This window comes from Lytechinus pictus, chromosome 1, assembly GCF_037042905.1.
Source record: "Lytechinus pictus isolate F3 Inbred chromosome 1, Lp3.0, whole genome shotgun sequence".
Taxonomy (NCBI): Eukaryota; Metazoa; Echinodermata; class Echinoidea; order Temnopleuroida; family Toxopneustidae; genus Lytechinus; species Lytechinus pictus.
The window spans coordinates 40,472,930-40,500,513 of record NC_087245.1 but is presented as its reverse complement, the minus strand read 5'-3'; the positions used below and the strand labels follow the sequence as shown (position 1 = coordinate 40,500,513).

Sequence of the window (27,584 nt, the reverse complement as noted above, 5' to 3'; positions counted from 1 at the left end):
AGAAGTCCAGTCTAGAGGTTATCCGGTCATGGATGATATTTTCTGCACCACCTCATGTAAGACAATGTCTGATCTCAGCAATTCTGTGGAGCAGGTAATATGCAGATTGGCAGACATGTGATGTGTGTTTCTTCATGCTCATTGTTCTATCAAAGACTACGCCAAGAGATCTAGCCTTGCATACTGCAGATATATAGCTTCCTCATTTATTAAGATTGGAGTTGTAGTCATAATAATTACCCATATATGGAGATGACAGAACAAGATACCGGTACTTCGCTTTTTATTGTTAAGCTCCAGGAAGTTGACCTTTATCCAACATCGAATCCTCAATGGCAGCACCAACAACATCAGCTGCACGAACCTCTGTATATTTACCTTTTGGATCAAAAGTTAGGTATACAGCTGGATGTCATCAGCATAGAAGTGTATACCAACACCATGTTGCCACATTACAGAGCCAAGAGGAGTGATGTACAGTTTGAAGAACAAGGGACAAGGACAGACTCCCAAGGAACTCCATATCAAAGGGTAGTCACAGGAGACTGCATGCCCGTGATGAATACAGCTTCATACAGCTCTGTTGGCAAGGTAAGATAAACCTGCCATTGGAGTGCAGAATCATCAATTCCAAAACAGACTGTCAGTCTCCCAAGAAGAATGACACGTTCACTGGTATCAAAACCGGTTGACAAGTCAAACATAACTTAGGCAACTGCTTTCCTCATGGCTCTACAATCGAAGAAATTCTCGACCTAGACTTTGATGGTGATATATCAGACTCGCATGCAGCCTATCAGAGCTGGGTAAGCTATTGGATGCTGTTGGGTTTAATACCGATCAAAATAAGTGGATTAATAATCACCCACAGGAACGCCAAACATTCCAGGAACCCACCATCCTCTGAAAGATATCTTCGTTATCAATTTGAAATAGTCTATCTTATGAAGATGTGTGAATATTAGAAGTTCGATAAATGGCCTAGAAGACATTACACAATTCACTGCGGTATTGAAAAGGTGCATTCCGAGCATTTTAACACCTGAAACAAGATCTGGTTAGACAGCAGATTCTCTCTCAAGACAAAAGTTTAGGTTTTCTCTATGGATCTGTGACATCAGAATCGGACATATCTCAAGAACACAAACACGATGACTTCGATACGAACTGCCTCCGCAGAATACTTGTACTAAATTGGTTTGATTTCAACAGTTAGAGATGACTTTTATAATATGAGGCTGCTCTATCAATAAAGCCATCCAATTGAACACCAAATCGATGATAACTGACATTGATCATTCAACACCCCGAAGGTAAAGGTGTATATCAAGCTGGGGGAAGCTGGATGCCTCTAAGTTGGATGAAGCGGCAATCCTTGATAGGACAGGTGCAGTACTGCATTGGAAAAGATATATTATGGAGATACACATGTAATCCGTTCATGAAGTCAAATGATAAAAAATTGGCTTTTAAAACACGGGAAACGGTCTAATTGATAGGTAAAATGAGAAATTAGATGGATTATATGTGGGTTCAGTTCTAATAATTTTTTTCAATATTGGGACAATTTGACGAGCGTAATGGAGAAAAACACAGGACATCTCATGTTCAGCAGACGGTTTTCACTTCATTTTGCTGAAGAAAAACACACTAAATATATATACATGTATATGTGTGATCAGATTCTGTTGGTCGGGAACATAACTACTCCAAAGGATATTAAATGCAACTGATTGACTATTAAGGAGTTGAGAATTACAGTACTGTTATGATTCAAATTTAATAATTCATAATCTAAAATTGTAAATATGAATGAATTGATTGATATCATAATTCAAGATACCATTTTATAATAAAAATATAAGCAATTAATAGTGACATTCGCTTGAATACAGATATGTTCATGAAATTCGTTGGATCTCCACCATTGTGCTTTTAAATGGGAAGGCCCTCCGTGCAGGAGTTTACCTTTGTATGCAGATGTGGGTGTGGGAGTGGGTGAATCTGTTTATGCCCATGGATATATGCGAATAAAAAAGTGATTACATAATTAATTAAATAATTGAAGCTTATTATTTTCTGCCACTGATAATCAATAATTTGACAGATCCCATAACAAAACATGTACAAAACAAATGGTACAAAATACAAAGAAATACATAAGAAATTCAAAAACAATAAAATACATTATTATTCACTGTGATATTATATTCTAAGGGCCGTACAATTATTTATAATGATGTAAATGCTATTTGTACCAAAAATATAAACAATTGAGCTGAAATTATCAAATTATAGCATAATGATCCAAAATATGAATAAATTTGCATAATTAATTAGCCGCAAACAAAAATAACAAGTTTTCCCGAAAGGTACACGTATGTATGCAGGATTTTGCAGTATTCATGTCTGTGAAAGCGAATATAATTAAAGAACATTGTCGAAATAATATTCTGAATTGTCAATTTGGCAGCCATTTTGTTTATGCAAATTAGGTGGTCAAAACATGAGAAATTAGCTTGGGAACCGATCTTATCAGATTCAGCATATTTGAATTGAGTGAAACAGTCCGATTTCCAACTTTTACCCCAAAATGCTTCTTAAAGTTTATATAGGCCTGTTTTTCCAGAATGTGTCTAGTCTAAAATGGAATAGGAGAGGCTATTCACATTTATGCCCCCCCCCCCCCAAAAAAAAAAAAAAAAAAAAATATGGAGAGAATTTGGACAATATGTTCTCTCCTCTACGTTCAATCCCATTTCCATACTTTATCATGCTGAATCAGCAACTATGCCAAAGGTCTGACAAAGATTGCAGTCTCACAAGCAAAAGCTTACCAAAATAAGTTTGATTTCATGAAAAAAAAAAAGAAATTTCTCACATGAAAATTATTATATAAGGGGGTTCATAAAAGAAACAGAGTAAATTCAGCTCAATTCAATTCTCTATAAGAAAGAAATAAAACTCAAGATTAAACTTTTTTACTTAAAGGGGAATGAAACCTTTGGAACAAGTAGGCTTCTGTCGAAACAGAAAAATCAAAGAATAAGAACAAAGAAAGTTTGAGAAAAATCTGAAAAATAATGAGAAAGTTATGAGCATTTGAATATTGCAATCACTAATGCGATCGAGATCCTCCCATTGGCAATGCGACAAGGATGTGTGATGTCACATGTGAACAACTTTCCCTTTGGTCGACTATGAAATACCCCCAAAATGTCTCTTTTTGCTTTTTCTCATGGTGATACAAACTCTTTATCCATGATGTATTCTTTAAAAATCTGTATTACATGCCCTCCTATAAAAAGAATACATGATCTACTAATAGATGTGATAAAAGAGGCAGCTTAAGTGAAATATACACTAAAGTAATGGGGAGAGTTGTTCACAAGTGACATCACACATATTTGTCGCATTGCCAATGTGAGGATCTCCATAGCATTAGTGATCGCAATATTCAAGTGCTCATAACTTTCTCATTATTTGTCCGATTTTTCTCAAACTTTTGTTGATCTGTTTCTTAGATTTTTCTGTTTTCACACAAGCTATCTTGTTCCAAAAGTTTCATTCTCCTTTAAGAATGATTCTTGAAAAGACAATTTTTGGGCAGCTTTCACAATGTCTTTGTTCTTCGAATGATAACTCATGAGTGCAAGAGTTAAGAAGTCGTTAAAATTGATCTAAACGAATTTCAAACTGCTTTGAAAGATCTCTTATTAAAATGTAACTCCATTGAGCAACAAGGACCCAACATTACATTATTTTCTTTTCATTTTGCTCTGAAGTGCATAGAAACATTGTAACATTATATGATATGCACTATATAACATCTGTTTTTTTCATTATTATTATCATCCAAACTATTTAATCCCAATTATCCCTGAATGTATTAGAATGGCAAATGGAAAATGTGATGCAATAACAGTCTTAACTGAAAGGAAATACTTGGATGGGGTAGATACATCTCACAAGTCAAAGTATAGAATATAAAGTGTTCTATAAATCCAAGCATTAAATTCAAGGATAAACAACTTATTCACATGATGAAGAACATTGATATGTCATCATTCATCTGTTAAGAAGGACAATTCCCTAAAACATGTAGGTCCTGATACAATTTGTCTCTGTTTTCCAGTTGATATGAATGTACTGCCCTCAAATTATCACGGCTTGAGTAGGTCATGATCTAAATTAAGAATGTAAGAAACAGGGATGCCACTAGGTGTCCTCCAAAAATACTGAAACTTATCGCAGGCCGGGACAGTGTCCAAGAAAAAAAAAATTTAGGGGGGTCCACCTTAAATTTTGGGATGGACACAGGTAAAAAATTGGACAAGCCAAAAAAAAAAAAAAAAAAAAAAAAAAAAAATATTAGGAGGGGGGGGGGTCTGCCCCCACCTCAAATTTAGGGGAGGGGGGAGGACCAAGTGGCTTCTTTACCTTGTTGTGATCGATGACTTTGAAGTCAATTAGGTTTGAAAAACTGACAGTAGTTAGTTGTTGTGTGTTTCTCATAGAACGCTAGACCAAAAGCTTCAGTCTCTGTATTTTGGTTGTTCAGCTGAACCGCGTTGGCTCCACTCACCAATACATAGACTGAAGAGTTGTTGGCCCGTACATAAAGACAACGTATCAGCTAACGCAGCCGCAGGGAGCTCCGGCCCCCACCTCAAATTTAGGGGAGGGGGAGGACCAAGTGGCTTCTTTACCTTGTTGTGATTGATGACTTTGAAGTCAATTAGGTTTGAAAAACTGACGGTAGTTAGTTGTTGTGTGTTTCTCATAGAACGCTAGACCAAAAGCTTCAGTCTCTGTATTTTGGTTGTTCAGCTGAACCGCGTTGGCTCCACTCACCAATACATAGACTGAAGAGTTGTTGGCCCTTACATAAAGACAACGTATCAGCTAACGCAGCCGCAGGGAGCTCCGGCCCACTTTCGGGGCCAGAGCTCCCTGGGTTCCGTATCAGCATGCAGCAGTAACGTTAGATCCAACATTCGGCGGAAACCCGATTTTCAGATCGTTTTTGGTACATAAAATGTCACATTATAAAAAAATAATTACATCCAAACTTACGAGAAAATATATGAAATTCAGAAACATCGTACCTTAGACCGCAGTTACCGCTAATTCCTTTCAAATGATGATCAAAACTTAGTCATCCTCGATTCCTTCGTTGGTCATCGTAAGTTGCCATCTTGGATGACGTCATCATCTTTACAGACGTATTTACCAGTCGCTATTATACCGCGATTCGTGCCGCTGCTTTGCGCTTGTCTATGTGCGTGCGTTCGGAACTTGTTGCTCGCATTGATTGGCCAGGATATCGAGAATTCTAATCAGAAAGCCTTGATAAAAGCATAACTCAATGAACGTAGTAGGCAGTGCGTGCGTTTATAAATTATGTACTGTATAAAAGCAAATATCTTGGGGAAAGATCTCTCACTCGGTCGATCGACATGCATCGCAATCGGGAGAGATAAGGGGAAAAAAGGAGGAATTTCTGATTTTTTTAATACACAGAAAACAGGAAAAGTCGGAAATACGGAAATAAGACAGATAGTAGGAAAAAAGCCGGAATTCCGTATAAATACGGAAAAGTGGCATCCCTAAAGAAAATAGGGTTGGACCTACAAAACTGTTGGTCATTTCACAGAAATAGTCCAGAAACATTTGCAAGCACTGATTTCCACATTATTTATTCTGTCAATCGCTATGCATTTGGAGTTAATGGACGTGTGTCTGAGTAGAGCTCTAGCCCGCAAATGCATTGTTATTGAAATCTTCTCATCGGTGGCACATCAATTTACCATAATTATCAATCATGAGTAAGTATTTATTGCCAGCAATGTCTGACTATAATCTATACCAAACAAATCTAAAGAAAAAAATAATAAAGGGAAGAAACAAACTAAATCTTCATAATAATATTCAAAATCAGTTATGGCTACCTCCAACGCCATTGATACCTAAGCTCCAGAAAAAGCTATAATAAGCAAAGCAGCTTCAACTTTTGATTTGAGTGGCATGAGTGCGGGGCCATTGCTTAACAGCATGGCTGAAATGAATTCTCTCGACCAGTGAAACAGGATCACTTTTAAACTGAATAAGTGACTATCAAATGTGATATTGCAGAAAGAAATCAATATCAGAAGTTGACATGAAGGTCATCTTCATCACTGACAAACTTTCAGCCAAAGAGAAGTATCAAATCCCACTCTTAAAGAAAAGAAATTAAAAGCAAGAAGAAGAGATTGATTCAAAGCTTACACTGATGGAAATCCACCATCATAATAAAGTCTTCCCTTATGTGAAATTCCCGACAAGCAAAATGAGAATATAATTGACAATGTTTAGGAAATTTTGTGCCACTCCTTGAGGATTGCCCCGGAAGATTCTCGGAAGATACTCCTCGTAAATGCTCATCATTTTCCTACACTTAGTACAGAACTGCCAAGCAAATGATTGGCCAACCTTGGCCAGAACCTGGGCACAGCCTGATCATCAATTGCCTTTTTTTTCAATGTTTGATCGAGATCACCTGCTCCGCACTGTCGAGTGTCAACTGCACCAGAGAGCAGCCAAATCATCAGATGATAGGATATCTGAAATATTCATGCATCACCGTCTGCAGTGACCTTCCTTCAAAGCTCAAGAAGATACTAGGACGTCTCGCCTCAGAAGTGTACCGACTCCAGCAGAAAGAGAAAGTCTCAATGAGAATCAGGTTTGTCAGATCAAAGGTAATCCTCCAAACTTGCCCTTTCTCCCGCACTAGAGAGCAGAACTCCGCTTAGACTATCTGGTCAGGATAACATTAATGAGACAAGTTAACTTTCACCGACTAAACTTAAACTTGAAAAAAAAAATTGAACGGGAGTTGATCTTGTAATACGGCATACATTTTCAAATAGGTATAATGTTACATGAAGAAGGGAAGGAAATACAGGCAGAAAGATTGAAATGGAAAGACGAGAAAGGATGAAAAGAGGAAATTAGAAGTATTCATTTCTTGAAAGTGAGTGAAGTCCTGAAAAGGACTGTAAACCAGATGAGATGAGCTGAATATGGGTTAGGTATAATGTTATCAAACACATTTGTTCAAAGGAAAAAAAACACAACTGACACGTTATCTTCAAATTTCATGTTTGAGTAGGCCGTATCCGTAGCCGTATCAACTCACCCTCAGAGCACTGACATCGTCGTCATCGCTACCCTCTTCCTCCTGCGTTCCCTCCTCGTCCTCGCCTTCTACTTTCATGAGACCATCTTCTGTTCCTGCTGCCCCTCCTCCTCCTCCCTTTCCTCTCTTCTTCTTACCCCCTGTCTCCTGCATGTAGGGTGTTGCATGCGCCTCCTTGTTGTACATTCTGGTGAAGGCAGCTTTGACCTTGACAGAGAGGAAAGAAAGAGCAACATTTAAAGGTAATTGAAAGTAGTTGCCATAAACACTGATTTCAAGAGAAAGTCCATAAACCAAGAATAATCATTATATCATCGTGGATCTAAATCTGGCACAGTTACATAAACTGAACTTTGCAACATCCTCAAATCTATTAAAGCTGAAAAATACTATCACTCTGTCTATCGCCAACACAGATAAGCACACGTGGGACAGTGTATTATTACTGACATTTGTCTCGAATCTTGTGCTTATTTTGCTAATTTCTTGGCAATTACACAATTTCTCCTGGAATCATTTGGCACATATTTTTTATTTATGCAAACAGATCGTATGAGTGGTAATTTTATCAGATGCTGTACAAACTCATTTTGAAATCGCTACAACAACTGGCATTTATCTTTAAGCACAGCACACACTACAATACGCAAATACGCATAGCATTCTGCTGGGCTGACTCGTCATTTACCAAATGATTTTAAATCATGTTCCCACATGTGCTAATCTGTGTCAGAGAGTTTCAGCATACCATGCCTTCATTCTAGACTCCATTGTTTTTATATTTGGTTAAAGCAAACGTAGGTCAGAACTTACTAGAAGTAACATTTTCATAATGAATTAGGACTGTGGTAACTGAGCCATTTTGGCAATTTCCATGGTAACAGGCCTTATCAGCCAATCACAATCAAGCTTTCCATGGTCCAATTTACAACATGTAGTTGTAAGTCGTTATGAAATAGGCCCCTGTATATGACGGAGTGCTAACAATTGTGACGTTGAATCCTTTCTCTCAGAATCATTTCTCCTTGCGATAGAAATATTGATTTTCATTCATTTTTCAACCCTGTTGCTGCTGCTATTGAAGATAAGGTAACTATGAATGGTTGATTTCATGCAATGGGGCAATGATGTAATGATCATATACATGTTTAAATTACCCCCCCCCCCCCCTCTCCATGTTCAGGCATCAAAATCATGTCTTTGAAGGGTTTGGAATTTGAATTTTTTATATATTTCATCTCCAACAGAAAAGAAGAAGTATTACAATCTCATTGTATATATAATCATGAAAACTAAATAAATCAAGATATAAATACATATACTTGTATTTTTTTACATTTTTATTAGAACAAATTATCATACATGATCAACATCTGTGGAAGCGGAGAGATCCACTTTAAAGCGACCTTTCATTAACAAATCATGGGGAAATCAAGGCTAATCTCAGAACAGAGAAGGGATTCAAGTCTTTCACTCGGCTGCATGCCTGGGGGTGTTATGTAATAGACGCCGACATGTCTGGGAGGTCTATAGGAAAGCAATAGTTAGTAGACTAACCAACCAGAAGTAAACTCCGTGTTTTCACTTTGAAACATGTAACTTCACAGAGGTTATTTATTTTGGTTTAGCAATCAAGAGACCTGCTATGAGTCTAAGAACTGGGATTTTTGGAAACTGGAACTGCGATGATCCGAAGTAACTAACCATCATGAGTTTGGTCAAATTCGTGTTGTCCGAACTTTTATCGCATTAGTCCGACGGGCGCTCATGACGGACGGATTATATTATGCAAGTCAATTGGCCTTTTGCAAATTTTGTATTGATTCAATTTCCCCATGATTTGTCCGTGGCTGGGCCCTTTAAAAGCAAACACTTGTAGTTTCTGGACCCCTCAAGAATTTTGAATAAGAAGCCTACCTTCTGAGCCACTTTGCCCATAGGAGCATTGAAACCAGAATATTGCGTCACTTCTAACAGGCTGTCAAAGTCCTCTCTGAGCAGATTGTAGCTGTTCATCAAGTTGACGGTATCCGGCACCCCGTCTGCCTCCCTCTCTATCAGGGGTTGTGTCAGGAATCTGCGTAGGCGGGGCAGGTACTCCTGATTCAAGCTTTGGATCGAAACCGATGCGCTGATTGGAGAAGGTGGGGGGGGGTTATGACAGAGAGAAATGTGAACATTATCCTTTTTCATTTTTCACTTGAATGGATTTACATATTACAGCATACTGCATTCCTAGACATATTTCGAACAGATGTGATTATTAAGACTTTGTATTATCTGTAATCACATATTTCCTGCACTAAAACTTCAATCAATTATTTCACCATTTAAGGGGGAGCAGGAGAGCCAAAAAAAATTGTGGCTATATTCTTTGAAAAGATAACTGAATACTCAAATATAGCAAATTAATAAGTAAGTATTATTAAAAAATCTTCAGAATAGACATTTGTGTATTTGATCACCTTTTTCGCATATGAACTTGCAATTCTTGTAATAGTCTGAAGTTCTTCCCTCTTGACGAGTTCTTGCCAAGCCAGCTGGGGAAGTTGATCATGCTGCCCATGTAGCCTTGCATAGTCGTGCCTGGGATCACGCTGGCAAAGACGGCCTGCAGCATGAGGAAAATGATTTCAAAAATCAAATGCCATCTGTGTTGACGATTTCAAAATGAGTTTATACAGAATCCAATAAAATGACCAACCAAGCAATTGCTGTAAAATTATCAAACAAACATAAAATTTAACCATGACGTTGGGTCTTGTTCCATGAAATAATAATACACTGTCCAACATGTGCTTATCTGTGTTGGTTAACTTCATACAACAAAAAGAACAAGAAAAGGCACAACAGCAAATTAGAAGTTGAACATGAAAATTGTGGAGACAGGGAGGGGGATCAGACGAGGGGAAAAGGAATAATCATGTACCTGTGTTGGTAGTAATCTCCAAGCGCTTCTTGATCTTATGGCTTTCTCCACTAAGTCACTTTGGCACATGCTGTCAGCTGCTTTACTCACCAAATCTAAATGCTTTTTGATGTCTCCTCTGGAAGAAAAAAAAATTGGAAGTAGATAACCATAATAATAGTAACAACACGATAACGATACTGACATCATGACAATGATGATGAAGTTAGGGGTGGTGGTGGTGGTGATGATTATGATGATGATGACATTGATGAAGATGATGATAATGATGATTAAGATGATATGGCGGTGACGATGGTGATGATGATGATGTTGGTGATGACGATGATGGAGATTAAAAAGATAATGATGATGATGATAATGATAGTGATCATGCTGCTGATGATGGTGATCAACAGGACAAAAACAAATCAGGAAACTGCAATTACAGGAAGAGAAAAAAACCTTAAAAATCATCTACAAATTTATCTGACTTTATAATATGGTGTGCCTTAGTGAATAATGAAGACAGTAACACAAAACTAACAATTCTTTTCTGTCAAGAGGTTAATGCTTTAAATCAAAAGAGGTGGTTACGTCTGATAGCACCGTATTTCATCATGTCTTACCTTCCTTCGTTTGGTATTACACTGAGATAATTCTCCTGCACAAAGAGTCCAGCGATGGAGTAATCGTGGAAGAACAGGTCCATCTTCTCGTTGAAGCTCATCGTCTTGAGGTCTTTGGATGAGAACACTTGCCTGGCTACGTCCCATGGACCCTGTAAAGAGGAAAGGAAAAAGAAAGTAAATCTACCTACGTAAATACTGATAATATCTCAATTTATATAGCGCAGTTACTATGTGCATAAACTGCGCTTTGATACTTGGAGTCATGTTATTACCCTGGCCGTAGCCGAGTCGCCATATCAGCGCTAAAGCGTCAAGGAATAGATCCTACCAGGTACCCATTCCCCTCACCTGGGTCAAGTGCAGCACAATGTTGGCAAATTTCTTGCTAACAAAACACACCATGGCTGGGATTTGAACCCACGTCCCTCTGACTGAAAGACAAGAGTCGTAACCACTAGACCACACCACCCCCACATAGAAATAGAATCTATTGGGACCACAAAACGACAGAATACTCCTTAAGGGTAAGAGATAAATTACACCTATTTCGTAGAATCTGGGGTCGGTCACACCATGAATTGCAAATCAATCACAAGAAGAGACTGATCTAAATTTGTGAGTTTAAGATAGAGGAATTGTGATCAATGGCAATTATAGTTTGCTCTGAAGCTATCACAAGCATTTTAAAGGCAGGGTCCTGGTCTAGAACAGACAGATGTGTATACACAGAGAGACAACAGCTCAAACAAGACAATGACAAGCAAACAGTGGATCACAGGCAAACAGAAAAGACAAATAAAAGAGATAGAGAAACAGAAAAAAAAGAAAATCAGATATACATAACAAACCCAAGATGTGTATATTACAATCACAGAAGAAAATAAATAAAATTGAGAATAACACATTATCTTATATAAAACTTTTAGGAAATTATGTGATTAAGGGGGTGTTGCAAGAAAATATTTGCAATCAATTGCAAAAATTCTGTTGCAATTTTACAGTTGATAGATCAGTTTTAGCTGGAACAAATAGATTACACTCCTTGTTTCAAGGAGCAGATTAGCAATCAATCACAAATTTGCAATCAATTGCAAGACATATGATTAATTTAGGGACCAAAAATTGACTTGCAATTGATCGCAAGTTTCTTGCAACACCCCATAAGAAGTAGGAAGATCTGGAAAGAGTTGCGTTTAAACGCAAGTCAAAAAATCAATCGCAAGTCCAAAATGCGCGCTGTTGATTTGTTGAAAATGAAGTTGCGCATGATATTTAGAGTTGCGTATGATATTTAGAGTTGCGTTTGATTGCAACTCTTTCTGCAACGTGCCCCAGATTTTTTTGTGTGTACTCACCAACTTGAGATCTTTCTTTGCATTCTTGGCATCTATATTCATCTGTTCTGCATCCATCTTCTTTTGTCCTGCACTCCACATACTCAGATTATGTAACACCTACAGAAAATACATCCAACATTAAATAAAGAGAAACCAATAAAGGGGGGGGGTAGACAACATCGTTATCAATTCAATTCAATCTTTATTTCATTAAAAAACAATTAAAAAACAATTCAAATTTTTACATCAAATACACAATAGCCAATAAGTTAATACATGAATGAAGATCAGCCAAGAAGTCCATGGGGGACTTCTAAGTTGCTGACCCCAAAACAATGTTAACGAAAGAAAACTAACATTACTTTAAAACATTACATTAACATTATACTAAGTGGTGACTCAAGACTTTATTTTGCTCCAGCAACAATTGCTTCTGGAGATAGAGGTTCAGAGTTGCAATAGGGTGTTTGGTTATGAATAATTAGCAAATAGGTATTCAAATTAATCTGCAGATGTTCCACCAGACCAGTTGTTGCCACACCAAATGTCACTAATTTTATAGAGCTGATTACACTATAAGCAAAGAAGATGAATTAGTAAAATTTTCTCTAAAAATAACAAAGGACATGTAACTTGATAAGTCACAAAATTGCCAATGTGCAAATAAAGGTGCAATTTGCAATGTTTACAAATTCAACATTTCAATTCATATCAATCTTATATTAATTGATGATGATCATGAGGGTGCACAGCATTTGTATAGCGACATATATCTGTCAAAGACATTCTAAGGCGCATTTTGGGAGGAGCCAGCCAATCTGGGTCACCAAGAGGGGCGCTTACAGAACTGTGAGCCGCATGTCTCTCCTCTCATTATAACTGGTTGGGGGAATTGCTCAAAACTCCACTCACTTGTTAGAGTATTTTCTTTTTGTTCCATATTTCGTTTTCAATATCTTTTCCTGTTCACTTGTTTGAGTAAAAGGGGGTGTTTCTATTGGAACCCCACCCTAAGCAAGGTCAAAGGTGAAAGGTTAAATAGACCTGTACCTGTCTGACATCCTGGTTAGCAGCCATAATCATTCCATCCAGAGAGGCAGCTGGGAGAGATAAACCTTCCTTGAATGCTATCGACATCATGGCAGCCTATGGTAGACAGGATGAACAAAATATGATTGAAATCACTTCAGGAAATAACTAACAATAAATATTTAAAATTCTTGGTACAGGATTTTATTGCATCGCAATTTGAAAGGAAATAAAGTTTAGAAAATTTCACAAGTTGAAATCTGCTCAAAGGATAAAGAAAATATGCATGAAACCACTTCAGGATATAATAAAGAATAAATATTTATTACTCTTGGTACAGAAATTATTGCATTGCAGTTTTTCACAAGATGGAATCTGTTCTCTGCATCCATGTTTGGATTACACTTTATTCATTTCATTACGTCTTACCCCCGTTTGAAAACGGACCGCAGATCAGATGGCAAACTGCGGTATTTCACCCCATTTTGCATTTGAAAATCTAAAACATCATTTCCAAGCCCTGGGGGTCGTTTCATAAAGCTGTTCGTAAGTTAAGAGCGACTTTAACAACGACTGGTGATCATCGCCAATGGTTTGTACCATTTACCGCAAGACATGATCACCATGCAGTCGCTCTTAACTCACGAACAGCTTTATGAAACACCCGCCTGATCAACCCCGCTTGGCCAGGTAATCCCCACAGGCCAGATTATGAGCGTTGAGCCAAGGACGAAATGATAAACAACAGCTGTGTATTACGTAAGTCTTCTCTGCCTGTAGAAGGACCTTCGGAATTAAATTATTGTATCCGATATTTAATCATGTTTTCAAAGGCATATTGTATTCAGAAATTCAATGCTAGACCATTTTCAATTTCGAACGAAGAAAATCAACCTCGAAATAAGGAAAGTAAGTGAATAAAAAATGGCGACATGTTTTCTCGGACCGCACTCGGGCTGTTGTGCTATCTTCGGACCGAGGTCAAGAAACAGGTGTTTTGATAATTACATTGCATGCCTGTGGCAGTATGGTTTTCGTATTCGGAGAAGAGAATTCATTGAGAAAAAATGGGGTATAGTGTCATCAAATGGAGGTATTTCGTCATGTTTGTCACTGAATTTTGTATGAATAATGAATAAATAAAACTTAATGCTACTCATATGAATACATTTCCAAAATACATTTCACGAATATTAAAATGCATCAAAATACAGATAATGAATATGAATCGCAAATATGGAAAGGAAAATAATGATAATAATAATAATAAATGTGCAGAAATAGAGAGATTGGCAATGTTGATAACAATGGTGATGATGTTGATGCAATTGATGAGAATGAATATGATATCAAAAATGATGATGATGATATTGATTATTGAAGATGATGAAGACAAAGATAGATATTATGATACTGATGGTAAATATCGGTAGATGAATAGACATGCCTTGTTAAGAAGCTCATGAGAGCTAGATGGTTAGAATGATACAATGCAATGATAACGAAATACGGATTGCCCACATTAACTACAGTGATACCTTTATCTGAGGAATTCTTGGTCTTGAAAATCTCAGGTCGAAGCAGTAATTCACTAGAGATCTGATCTTTGGATGGCTACGATCGTTACAGATGCAGATAATCGGCGTTCTTGTAGTCTTGATCATCTGGATAAGCTCCTGCAGGTCAAATCAGAAAAAAAATTCATCATTTAGAGATAAATGAAAGTCGTTGCTCTGAAAAACAGGTTTCATGAGAATTTCAGTAAAAACTTAAGTTAACTGTTATGGTATAAAAGTATGGTAGATCTGGTACCAGATCTCGATCTGGTACCCTTACATAGACTGAACTTGGTAAAGTTGTGAAATTTAGCCCCCAAAAAACTATCCCACTGAAGATCACCAACAGAGATAAGCACATGTGGGACAATGTATTATTATTGAATGGAAAAGGGCCTGACATTTGACTGGAATTCCATGTTTATATTGCTAATTTTTCAGCAATTACACAATTTCTTCCAGATTCCTTGGCATATATTTTTCAATTCATACATACAGACACTTGAGTGGTCATTCTAGTGGATTCTGCAAACACACATTTTGAAATCACTACTACAACTGAAATTTATCTTCAATGTCATCATCAGTTAAATAGGCCTTTATCATCTTGTCATATTGTGTGGGGTTTTTTTTTCAACAGGAGGGGGGGTGTGGAGGGAACATATAAAATAGGCAAAGTTACACAGTATGTACTGCAGATATTTTTTTCACTTGTTTATTTTTCTTCTTTTAATGCAAAAAAACTTTTAAGGTAAAGAGGTAAAGATATATCAAATTTAAAACCATGTTGCCTATGTGTATCATTTTCAGAGATATAAAATCAATCTTGCCCCCCCCCCCCCGAAACAATGGAGTATTGTTGCCAATTTCAAGAGCAACAGGTAATCGATTCACCCCTTAAAAATTAACCGTCTTTGGTCCTGTTATATGTAGCTTGGCGTTGGATCATACAATTGATTTTCACAACTGATTGCATACTGTGGTCAATTCAACCAATCATAAAAATCTGTTTATGATTAATTACAAAGCATAGTGTTGCAGGGACCATGCAGGCTTAACTTCATCCTTTGAAACATACTTACGGTTCTCAGAGCAGACTGTATCAAAAACCTTGAGGCCCAAATACCATTTTTCCTGTCACTAAATCTCTCAATGTAACCATCAAACTCATTTCCTGTCACAAGACACTCAGTTTCTTAAATCCATCAATGATAAAGGCTCCTTTTCTCACAAACCCGAGGAGTGTTTCATATAACACGTTATCTATGGAGAATCCAAGCTGCCCTTGTAACTTGCTATTTGGATTGGCTGAGTTAAAATTTGTCTAAGACTTTCTTACTCATAAGTTTATCTAAAAGGGTCCAGGTACTAATCACTCTCTCGAACAGGGCAATTTACAAGCTACTGCTTCTGAAATGGTGGTAGTAAATTTGTCAAGAACAATTTTGTTACAGAATTTTAGTAAACTTGATACCAGTCCGAAATTTTGTGATATAGGCCCGTATTCTGAAGTCGGGTTTAACTTAAACTCAGGTTTAAAGTTGTGGTCTAAGTATGGATAGCTAATTGTTACATAAATCATTAACAGTAGAGATATCATATTTCAGCTCATTTGGCTTTCCAATCATTCATAATTGTCTAGGAAGTATAAAAAGATAATTGTCTTCACCATCGATGAATCAGGAAAGAGCACAGTAAACATAATAAACATACAACTTAATAAAAATTTTGACACTTTTGGCTTCCCATAATTTTAGCACAGAGTTAGACCATGGTCTAAGTTAAACCTGACTTCAGAATACGGGCCATAGAGTCCAGGTTCTGTGCCCTTTTCATGATTCTGTTTTTCTTTTCCATGTACCAGTGCACACTTAACTTGACATTCAGGTAACAAATACATTTTTGGCTAGACTTCCTCCTCTAGAATAATTATATGAAAGTTGTAACTAAAAGATGAGCTCAGTCCCTATTTGATTGAAATTGAGGTATCTTTACTTAAGCAACCATTCTATATTCCAGGAATTATGAAAAAGAACATCTTTTAACAACTTTCTCCATGTAAACTTCTGGTACAGCAAGGTAAAAATCTTTAAATCTCTGAATCAAAACGTGTCGTCCAATATGTTCCCAATAGTACAAAAATATTCACCAAGTAAATTCCTGGTTGAAGTTATTCCATTAATGTTTCATCAAAATCATTATTACCTGCCTGTAGTCCCATGCATACATTATGATACAAACTTCCAATACAATACTCTAGTCCCACACATTCACTTCCCTGATATCAAAATATATAACTGAACAAATAACATTTAATGCTAAACGTGACCGTACCTGAATACCTCCTCTGTCTTCGTTCCCTGCTACACCATCCACCTCATCCATGATAAGACAATGCTTGTAGGCCTCGTCCGTCGTCTTCTTTCCACAACCCTTCTTGAACATGTCGGAGATCGACTGGTTGTCAAGTGATTCAGCGATACCTCCCTGTAAGGACTTCTTTCCTCTTGAATCACTCGCATTTTGTTCAATGTAAGAAAAGCCAAGTTCCTGTATAATAAGAATACACATCAAATTTATTGCACAGAACAGAACGTCGTGGCCCAGTGGATTAGTCTCCGGACTTTGAAACAGAGGGTCATGGGTTCAAATCCCAGCCATGGCGTAATTTCCTTCAGCAAGGAATTCATCCATAGTGTGCTGCACTCGCCCCAGGTGAGGTAAATGGGTACCAGCACGAAGTAATTCCTCAAAAAGCTGTGTGCACCTGAATAGGTAGCCTAGCTTAGCCGGGTAATAATAGCGGGGCCCGCTGGGAGAATAGTTTTCAGAACTGAAGTGGCTACCCTGGGTAGATATACCGTTATTATTATTATTATAACACTTGTATTTTGCTCAATGTAAGAAAAGCAAAGTTCCTGTATGTGAAGAAAAGCAGATCAAATTCATTGCATATAATGTGGGAAATGTCTTGCTGAGGGAATAACATCATAGCCGGGATTCCATCTCATGACCCTTTGATTATTAAAATGTGAAAATCAGAGCCCCTAGACCACAACACGCGCACTAGTATGGTATTTGGCCCTGTGCCATCAGCTGTAAAAAAAAAAATCATCATTCACAGATAATTGACTGAGATTTAAGCTTAAATTCAAATATTCCTTGAAATCCAACCAACATATCCGTAATACATGCAAGTCTAATTTCATTACAAATAGCTTCATTAAAAACTGAAGTCTTTTCTTCATATCATTTCATTTTCTTACAGTATTGCCATGTGTAGCTGGAGAAAACTAATCTCTATCATTTTAAAATTGTCTTAGTTTCTCAGACATGACTTGATACTGACCTGGCAAACCAGAGTTGCTGTTGTTGTTTTACCCACACCGGGAGGGCCAGACAGGAGAGCTGCCTTGAATGCATATCCATCGTCCCGGCTGAATTTAGCTGTGAAGAGGAATGGATACAGTTACAAAGTTTCATTTATCTGCTGGATTGCAAGAAGCAACCCCATCTCGGGCCATTCGTTTGAATTTTCAAGACACATCCTTCAAATCTTTGATTTTATAAATAAACGTTTCACTGACAACATATAGTTGATTAATGAGACAGTTTGCTTTAAAATAATAAACTACTGATTAAATTTCAACCTTTTGAATGAAGTTTAAAGAAAAAACAAGTGGAACGCCTCTGGCAGTCTCGCCTGCATTACGCAATTTAATATAGCAGCAGTGCTAACTTTGAAAACTACTATAAAATAATCATTCACAAAAACATCATTCATATAATGACATAATACCACGTTCATTGACCATAAATGACATTTGAACGGAGACTTAAGACTGTCAACTACACCCATGTCACATTTCATTCACTCTATCCATAAACTTTCAAAGTTATGATGGGACTTCAACAATTACCCCAACATGGCCTAAGTTTATTGACCTTAACTGACCTTTGACTTGGTTTTGTGACCTGAAACTCACAGGGGATGTTCAGTGATGCTTGATTACTCTTATATCCCAAGTTTTATGGACTAGATCCATAAACTTTCAGAGTTAGGATGGTAATTCAACAAATACCCCCAACACGGCCAAAGTTAATTGACCTTTAATGACCTTTGACCATGGTCATGTGACCTGAAACTCGTACAGGATGTTCAGTGATACTTGATTACTCTTATGTCCAAGTTTTATGAACTAGATCCATAAACTTTCAGAGTTAGGATGGTAATTCAACAAATACCCCCAACTTGGCCAAAGTTCATTGAACCTAAATGACCTTTGACCTTGGTCATGTGACCTGAAACTCAGGCAGGATGTTCACTAATACTTGATTAACCTTATGTCCAAGTTTCATGGACTAGGTCCATATACTTTCTAAGTTATGATGTCATTTCAAAAACTTAACCTTCGGTTAAGATTTTGAAAATAATTTTCCCAACATGGTCTAAGTTCATTGACCCTAAATGACCTTTGACCTTGGTCATGTGACCTGAAACTCAGGCATGATGTTCAGTAATACTTGATTAACCTTATGTCCAAGTTTCATGAACTAGGTCCATATACTTTCTAAGTTATGATGTCATTTCAAAAACTTAACCTTAGGTTAAGATTTGATGTTGACGCCGCCGCCGCCGCTGTCGCCGTCGGAAAAGCGGCGCCTATAGTCTCGCTCTGCTATGCAGGCGAGACAAAAAACCTCAAAGAGAAAGAAACTACAATTTTCAGTGCTTTTGTTGATGAAGAAAACAGGTATATTGATGAGTACACCAACACCATTCTTCCTCCCTATCTCTTAAGGCCCTGTTAAAACGTTCCGTGCAAGCCTTGCGTGCGACCTGCTGGTAATTATTTTTGCTACCCGCAGGCTTCTCACACGCAGTTGCCCGCAGAAGCGCACACAAGTCTGAAGTCTGGTTTGCACGCAGAAAAGTTTTGAACGTGCTCAAAACTTTGTTGCGGGTGACTTGCGGGCAATCACCCGCAACTCACCAATAAGGCTTGCACGGAACGTTGTGATATATCTATATGGCCTATATAATAGTACTTTCTTGAATTCTCCACCTTTTTCTTTGTTGTTGCCATAGTTATTATCATTCCATCTCCTGAGCCAGTTGAGTAGTTTTTTGGCGTTGCTCTTATCTCCCTGTTGTCCGATGATGTTCTTCGTATGGACTGGCTTGTACTTATCTACCCACATCAAGTTCCCGGCTGCTGATTTGTCATCCCCTGATGCTTGCTTTGAACTTTGACTAGTACTAGACGGCAACGATGACGATGATGATGAGGACTTTGAGTAGAAGGATGATGATGATGGTTCCTTCTTTAGTGTGATATCCTTGGGTGATGATTTAGAAATGGGTGTCTCAGATTTGCTTATCTTTCTCTCAGGCTGTGCTACTTGTTGCTTCTGTCAAATATGAATGAACGATAGAGGCATTTTATGAATAGGTTCATTGTGACTTTATCTACTTTCCATCTGGGGGCCGTTTTCATATAGCTGTTGGTAAGTTAAGAGCGACTTTAAGAATGACTGGTGATCCTTTCTTGTGTTAAATGGTGTACATTGTACAATGTTCATTGGCGATGGTTTAGCACGTAAGAAAGGATCACCAGTCGTTCTTAAAGTCGCTCTTAACTTACGAACAGCTTTATAAAACGGCCCCCAGGTCTCATCTCCCAAGGTCTGATCCAAGTTTATCTTCAACCAATTAGTTTCCTTATCATTTGGTCTAGCTAATTGCCATTCACCCCATTCACCACTTGGTATACACCCGCTTTGGCTGATTTCCATTTCATCTCATCCCAATTGGTCTAATCCAAGTTTATCTTCAACCAGTTTGTCTACTAATCATTTGGTCTAACCATTTGCCATTTACCATTTTACCATTTACCGATTCGGCTGTACTCCATTACATCTAATATAATGAATACTGTTAGGATACAGAGAAGGGCAATTCAATATACTAATCAACATTTTTGGACACCAAACCCCAATTTGTCTGCATCCTTATTTCACTTTGTGGACAGATCAGGCCATGATGATTGGAGATCATAACAACTTTTTATGTGACCTAAAAAAAAAAGATAAATAAGCCTTCAGCAAGAAATCTACCCACATTGTGCTGCACTCAGCCATGTGACTTGAATGGGTACCTGGTAGGAATTTATTCCTTGAAACTCAGTGCCAGGCCTGAGAGTGGCCCTTTAAAAAAAAAAAAGTTTTTTGTGAACGTAGGGAGCGAAGTGACCAGAGTCTCGCACCTAATGGCCGAGGGTCCAGGGGCAACGCCCCGGAGGGGGTCGAGGGGGCGAAGCCCCCCAAAGGTCATGGATTTGGGGGTTTTCAGAGGATCTAGAAGGCATCTCCTCAACACCATGAAGTACCTGGAATTTGCTGTATAAAAGGGAAAGAATTGTGTTTCTGAGGCACAAATTGCTTAAATTCACCAGGAAATATACTTTCATTGGTAGTGCATGCAACAATACCTCTCAATTATACATGTTAGAGGTTTATGAGATTTTGAGGTCAATAATCTGAATCAAATGCACAATACATACATTAAATAATTCTATAGTAAAACTTGTGAGCATCATACATGTGCTGCTTGATCATGCTCCAGCCGCCATTCGCGTACTTGACTTCCTTATTACACCACGTACAGTAAGCTTTACCGGGTTCCTCAATTTTCCGTATGCACTCACTTGCCACCCTTCCATCCACTTATTTTTCAGCCCACTTCCAATTCCATTTCTCACGAACTGAAGCGTCGATCCCTTTCACCCTCGCCTCTTCACCTCGATCAAGAAATTTCCGTTGAAAAGCCATAATTTTTCACAAATGTTTCTTGTTTTTTCGCTTGCACGAAAGAACTCCCGTATTGACAAATCACCGTAATCACGCCTAGCGCTAACCCAGGGAGCTCCCGCCCGCTTCGCGGGCCGGAGTTCCCTGGGTTATCCTAGCGCCTGCATGCATGAATTGAATGCAGCCATCGCGCCCGCACCGAGTGCACGCTGTTTCCTACACTGCAACACGCGTAAGGTCTGGTGGGTAATACAAAATGGCAGCGCCCATGATCAATACCGACCGTGTGCGATAAACTTCAAATAGCCGTCGAAGAATCAAGTTTTCGAATGCATGACGGCAATTTTCATAAAAAGTAACGATAGCAAGTTGCCAGAACTTATAACTTTGTGTGAATTTGGGCGCAATGTGCCCTTCATTTTCTAGCAATTTTTGCGAATAAGGCATTGAAAATAGACACCCTAACCCCCCTTAATTTTATACCGGATTTACATCGATCTCAGAGATCACCCATGTTGGTGAAAAAATATCGGGAACCCGATAAATATCGTGAGAATATCAGGCCTGCTCAGTGCACACAACAGCTGCTCTGCTAAAGCCAGGGTAATTGTGCTGCATTACTGTAGAGTGCTTAGAGACTTCTGATAAAGTAATTATTAAGCACTATATAAGCATAAGTATAATTATCATTACATGCTTTCAGGAACGACCCACAAAGATAGGGCTGGACATACATATTTTATGTATATATTTGGCCATAATAAGGTTTGTGTTGTTTGAGGGTAAGTTTTGTCTGGATCAAAGGTCAGATTTCCAACAGGAGCAATCGCTGCCTGGAGTAAAGGTCATGGAATAGACTTCTTACCTTTACAGGCTGCTGATCTTTGACCTTTGACCCTCCTTTCCCCGGTCTGGATTCTATCAGGTCATAGAGTTCTTCCTCTTGGATCTGCTTGGTTCTGAACTCTTGAGCCTATGATGGGATGACGCAGAAAACATTCCAGATATTTAATCAGTACCCTGAAGGAAAGCACGATTTCAAATGCAACCAGTGCGTTGGCTCAGTTGGTAGAGCATCCGTCTCACAAGCCCCGGCAGCATCAGACCAAAATAATATATGGATTTTTTAAAATATTTATTTCAGAACAACTTTTTATATGATGAACAATGTAATGAGATATCTCTTAAACGCATAGACAGTTAAAAAAATATGTACAATGTATTAAGCTGAATATTATTATCATTATCTAATAGGTTGCAAAATGTCTCGAACAAAGCCTATGGCATGATAATGTTGATATCACAAGTATATTATAATAATCTAATATTTTTCATATGTTTATGAAACGTATGCCATAATTTTTATACCACGAATGAGTTGAAGACTACATACACAGGCCAAACCATTCCTGCAGATGACACGATAAGTCTATTAAATGTGAATTAAACTAGTTTATATGACACCTAGATAGATCCTTGTGATTTGATTGGTTGTTTGATATCATTCATTCAGCCCATTTTGCAATGACGTCATCAACCGTGCAATTTTAGATCCATACGATTTTGTACACTGCACTCGCGCACCGAGACTGCAGCTCATGCACCAGCAGTGCGCACGTTGTAATGACATAACAATCAACAGACCGAACTCGCACTGCCTGGGCATGTTTTGCATCGAAATTCATGAATTTTATATGAAGAAAAAAAATCATTTTTTAGGTGTCATATAAACCAAATAATGAATGTTTTTTCAATCGTGCAATGGACAGAATACTTCACACGGTGAAAGATGAAATAATGATCCATTCAACTCGGCTACGCCTCGTTGAATGGATCATTTCATCTTTCACCTCATGAAGTATTCTGTCCATTGCACTCATAAACATTCATTATTTGTATACTATCTATCTTTTTGGAAGCAAATCTACATTATTCAGTATTTCGTGCTCCACTGACCTTTGCGACCTTGGACTCTCCCGGTTCTCGGCCAATCACGAGATAGTTTGACTTCTTGCTGATGCTACCGGTGAGTCTTCCGCCGTGCTGCTCGATCATCGCCTTGATCTGATCTTTGTCAAAGCATTCTATTACTCCAGTGACCACAAAGGTTAAACCTGACAAACAGCCATCCGCACCCTAGCAATAAAAGGACAAGAAGAATAAAAACTATAATAATATGCAACATTTACATAGCGCTTAATGTTTCTAAATGCTGCATACTATTACCCAGCTTTACCAAGGACACCCTGACCAGGTGCTCAAGCATTTCAAGAATTCCTTTCCTACCTCATTCCCATTTACTACACCTGGGTGGAGAGTAGCAAATGTAGATAAATGCCTTGCCAAAGGACAAGAATGTCATGGTGGAATGCAAACCATGAACCTTGTGGTTCAATGTCCTGAGACTTATCCACTGAGCCACAACACCTCTACGCCTATACCTCTAAATATGATCAGATTTTTCATCAATTTTCAGCAAAATTGATCAAATCCATATTTCAACTCTTCTCCTATTGACTAATTCCTTTTTGATTGATATAAAATCATTATTATTGTTATATATCTGGCATAATCAACAAACATGTGAAGAATAAATGCCAGCAATAGAATACTTGATGTAGTAATCCCTTTAGCAGCTCATACAGAAGCTACACTGGGATGGTGAATAAAGTGAGCCACTGGAAGGAGTGTCATGAAGTGCAGAAATGGTGATGGACAGACATAGCAATTTTGTACATGTACAGTAAAACATGCTATGCTGAGTGCAAGTAAAAACCAAGATTTTGAATTTAAATCATATGGGATCCAATAGGGGGCTGCATCATTCTGATGGCAGGAAGAGCGCCTCCTTGAAACTGGACATTCCTTTGGTGTTGACAGCTGAGCTGGGTAGGTTGTTCCAGTTCCTTATCCAGAGCTGCCAAGTTGTATTTTGCATTTTCAGTATTCTTCTCCCCCAAAATCAGTATTTTGACCAAAAAAAATCAGTATTTTTACCGTGTGAGATAAATATTTTGTATTTTTCCCCAAAAAAGTGTATTTAATAAAAAAATGCTTGGCGCACTTGCCCATCACGGCGCTCAAGCTGCATGCAAGCTAAAATGTGCACTGCTCTTGCAGATGAAAAAAAAAAACATTGAAACTTGTGTATATCTCACCCTAGTTTTTACAAAATGATTGAAAAAAAAACAAGTTACCTGAAATTACATTGATCTAATAAAAACGTATTGCCGTATTTTGGTTGGAAAAACGTACTAAATACGGAAAAATCGTACTACTTGGCAGCTCTGCTTATCGTTCTTGGATAGAACAAGAACGGATAAGGAGAGTCACATGGATGCTGGGAAAGGAAAAACATCAAACATTTTGTTCTGTCTGCAACTTTTAATTATTCCGGGCAATTCTGCAATGAAGTTATCACAAAGAGCTGCAAGTAGACAAACAAATCAATATGACCTTGCCCATGCGCAGGGATTATAATGGTATGGGCCGATAAATTCAAGCAAACAAATTAAGAACGCCTGCTTGGTACTATCATTTCTATAGCTCTGCTTGGTTGATTACAGGGGCGTGAGTGGTCACAAATAAAAAGATCTGAAAAAAGCTGAAGAGTGTTGAAAAAGTCTGAAATAGAGAGAGCTCCCATACTTTTTGTACAGAGGAAGGCCCAAAATAAGCTGAAATTAAGCTAAAAATCAAAAATCTGAAATCAGATAAAAATCTGAACTCTCACACCCCTGTGATTAAAGGTTTGGAAGTATAGTATCATGTGAAAATGTTGATATATAGATCTAGATAATGATAATTTCACGCCTCAAACCATATTGCAACCCCAACCCTAACCCCATACCTTTGACGAAATAAAGCCCGGAGCAACTGTCTCAGGAGCAAATGTCGTATCACCGGATGGATAATGGACAAACGTGTGAGCCCTGCAACACAAAGTTAAGTGTTTGATCCCAAGGGTGAACTTTTAAGATTGATTACATTGTTCATTGTGTGCACTCAAGCATACAAATCAAATGTGTGATCAATTGCTAAGCTTTGTGTTAAGGGGACTTGCAATTTTTTTCTTCTCAAAGACCTACCTTTGGCTCCTCTCTTGACCCCAACGACCTCGGCCCCTCCCGATTCAGATAGCTCCTGTAGCCAGCATTGCCCCTCTTCTTCTCCCCCTCACCAGCTGGGGGGCTGGTTGTGACCTCTTCCTTCTTCTTAGGAGGGGATGAAATTTCCATTTTTGCTTTGGTGGTAGACTTTATATGTGGCGGCCTACTGGGTGTGGCTTTGGTTGGGGTCGACCGGGTCACTCTCTTCTCCGGACTTGCTTTTTTGTCTTCCTTTGCTGATATCTTTTTTTTTTCGAATAGGAATTTTGAAAATGCATTTGTGAAGGTCAGACGATGCTATAGCTTGGTATTACAAGTCGATGATACATTCTCTGAATACAACTTATGACGATACATTCTCTGATAGTCAAGACAGAAAAGCCAATCATCTCTTTTATATGGATTAAAATAGGTGTTTTCCCTGCTTTTCATTTTCAGAGATCATAGAGGCTATGAAACGTTTTCGTAATATTTGGTACGAGAAACTTTTTGTTTTACAATATTGGGCCTGTAAAGAGTCGGTCATTTGTTTCCCCCCCCCCCCACGCCATAGATCAACTATTTCTTTGCAGTAATTTACGTTTAATAAATATATGGTATTCTACTGCGCCATCCCCTTGTGACAAAAATAAAAACACGCATAACAATGAACAACGAAAAGTAGGTTTGATCGGCATAATTTTTTCTGTTTTGGGTCAAAATTGAATTAAAACATAAAAGTCATCTGGTTTGACAAAGGTAGGTCCATTTGCAACAAAAAAAAACCTCTTTTGAGCCTTACTATTTTCTAAAAGCTTGACATATCCTTTTAAAACTTGAAGCTCGATTTAGGATAGTGTACATCCAGTAACTACTGTTTCACATAACTCTTGCAAATTATTTGAATACATTATTGTTTATGTTTTGTAACATTGTTACAGTATTTTTCTCTCTATGTAATGTGCTTTGTATCTTAATAGAAAAGGCACTATAGAAATGTTATCATTATCATCATCATCATCATTATTATTGATAAGCTTCCACTAACAATTTGATAATTTTGTCCAGAAAAGAAAACAAAAATAAATCATTGTTACTCACTCTGCTCTGCTTTCTGCCACTTAATGGAGTATCCTCAATTGTTGTTTCCACAGATCTTTGCCTCTCTTTGGGTTTCTCTCTGTCCGGTGTTTCTGGAACGAGGCTACCCGCCTTCACCTTAGCTGCCAATTTGCTTGCAAGCCCTTTACCCTTACCTATAAAAATAACAGAGGATATCATCTCCTAAAAGTTATTATTGCCATATATCGCTGAAATTCTAAAAACATAAGGCCCTTTGCAGAAACAGTTGCAATCAGTGGATAAGTATCCAGACTGTGAACCACAAGGTCCGGGGTTCGAATCCCACCATGGCACTCGTCCTTGCATATTTGCCACAGTCGACACAGGTGTAGTAAATGGGTTCTCGGTAAGAAGGAATTTGTTAAATTCTCAAGCACATGATCAAGGTAGCAGGGGTATGTAAATGTTAGAAACATTGTACTAAGTGACATGCTGCATATTATTGTTGCTGTTGCTGTTATTATTATCATTATCATCATTATTACCATATTATGCAATTTGACTTTCAAATTTCAACTTGACTTTTAGAGTTACATGTTAATAAAAATAAAAAAACTCTTTTTGCAATGGGTTTTGGGAGGCATAATAGTTCAGTTGGTAGATCGGTAGTCTTGTAGCCTGTTCTATTTATTAATGGACCATAAAGCAAGGGACTTCTGTCTGATATTTGTCTTGTCTTTTGATTTGTTTTTCTTCCAATCTCACCTTTTTTGTCTTCTTTATGAGGTGACTTGTCCTCATCCATCATTCTGAGGGTGGCTTCAAAGTCATCGTCATCATGCTCCTCCTTCTCAAGCTTTGGTTTCTTGGATCCTCCATTTGGGATTGGCTGCAAGGTGGTGAATAGGCAGATCAACTTGTCAACTATTGTCAATTATGTTTACAGGAAGATTCATTTATCAATAAAAACAGCTCAAAT

The 27,584-nt window shown here is 37.9% G+C and overlaps 1 protein-coding gene across 1 annotated transcript in view; it reads right to left on the bottom strand.

The window, feature by feature from the left end:
• Positions 1-27,584, bottom strand: part of LOC129267173 (replication factor C subunit 1-like) — a 37,139-nt gene that overhangs the window by 5,275 nt on the left and 4,280 nt on the right. Inside the window, exons 4-19 of the mRNA XM_064102953.1 lie at positions 27,371-27,494; positions 26,645-26,799; positions 25,544-25,807; positions 23,412-23,591; positions 22,321-22,428; positions 19,712-20,057; positions 17,995-18,092; positions 16,980-17,195; positions 14,628-14,765; positions 13,111-13,206; positions 12,079-12,177; positions 10,721-10,872; positions 10,113-10,230; positions 9,649-9,794; positions 9,101-9,314; positions 7,184-7,390 (exon numbers count right to left, since the gene is read on the bottom strand). Coding sequence (XP_063959023.1) covers positions 7,184-7,390; positions 9,101-9,314; positions 9,649-9,794; positions 10,113-10,230; positions 10,721-10,872; positions 12,079-12,177; positions 13,111-13,206; positions 14,628-14,765; positions 16,980-17,195; positions 17,995-18,092; positions 19,712-20,057; positions 22,321-22,428; positions 23,412-23,591; positions 25,544-25,807; positions 26,645-26,799; positions 27,371-27,494 — 2,661 coding nt within the window. The remainder of the gene's footprint in view (positions 1-7,183; positions 7,391-9,100; positions 9,315-9,648; positions 9,795-10,112; positions 10,231-10,720; positions 10,873-12,078; positions 12,178-13,110; positions 13,207-14,627; positions 14,766-16,979; positions 17,196-17,994; positions 18,093-19,711; positions 20,058-22,320; positions 22,429-23,411; positions 23,592-25,543; positions 25,808-26,644; positions 26,800-27,370; positions 27,495-27,584) is intronic.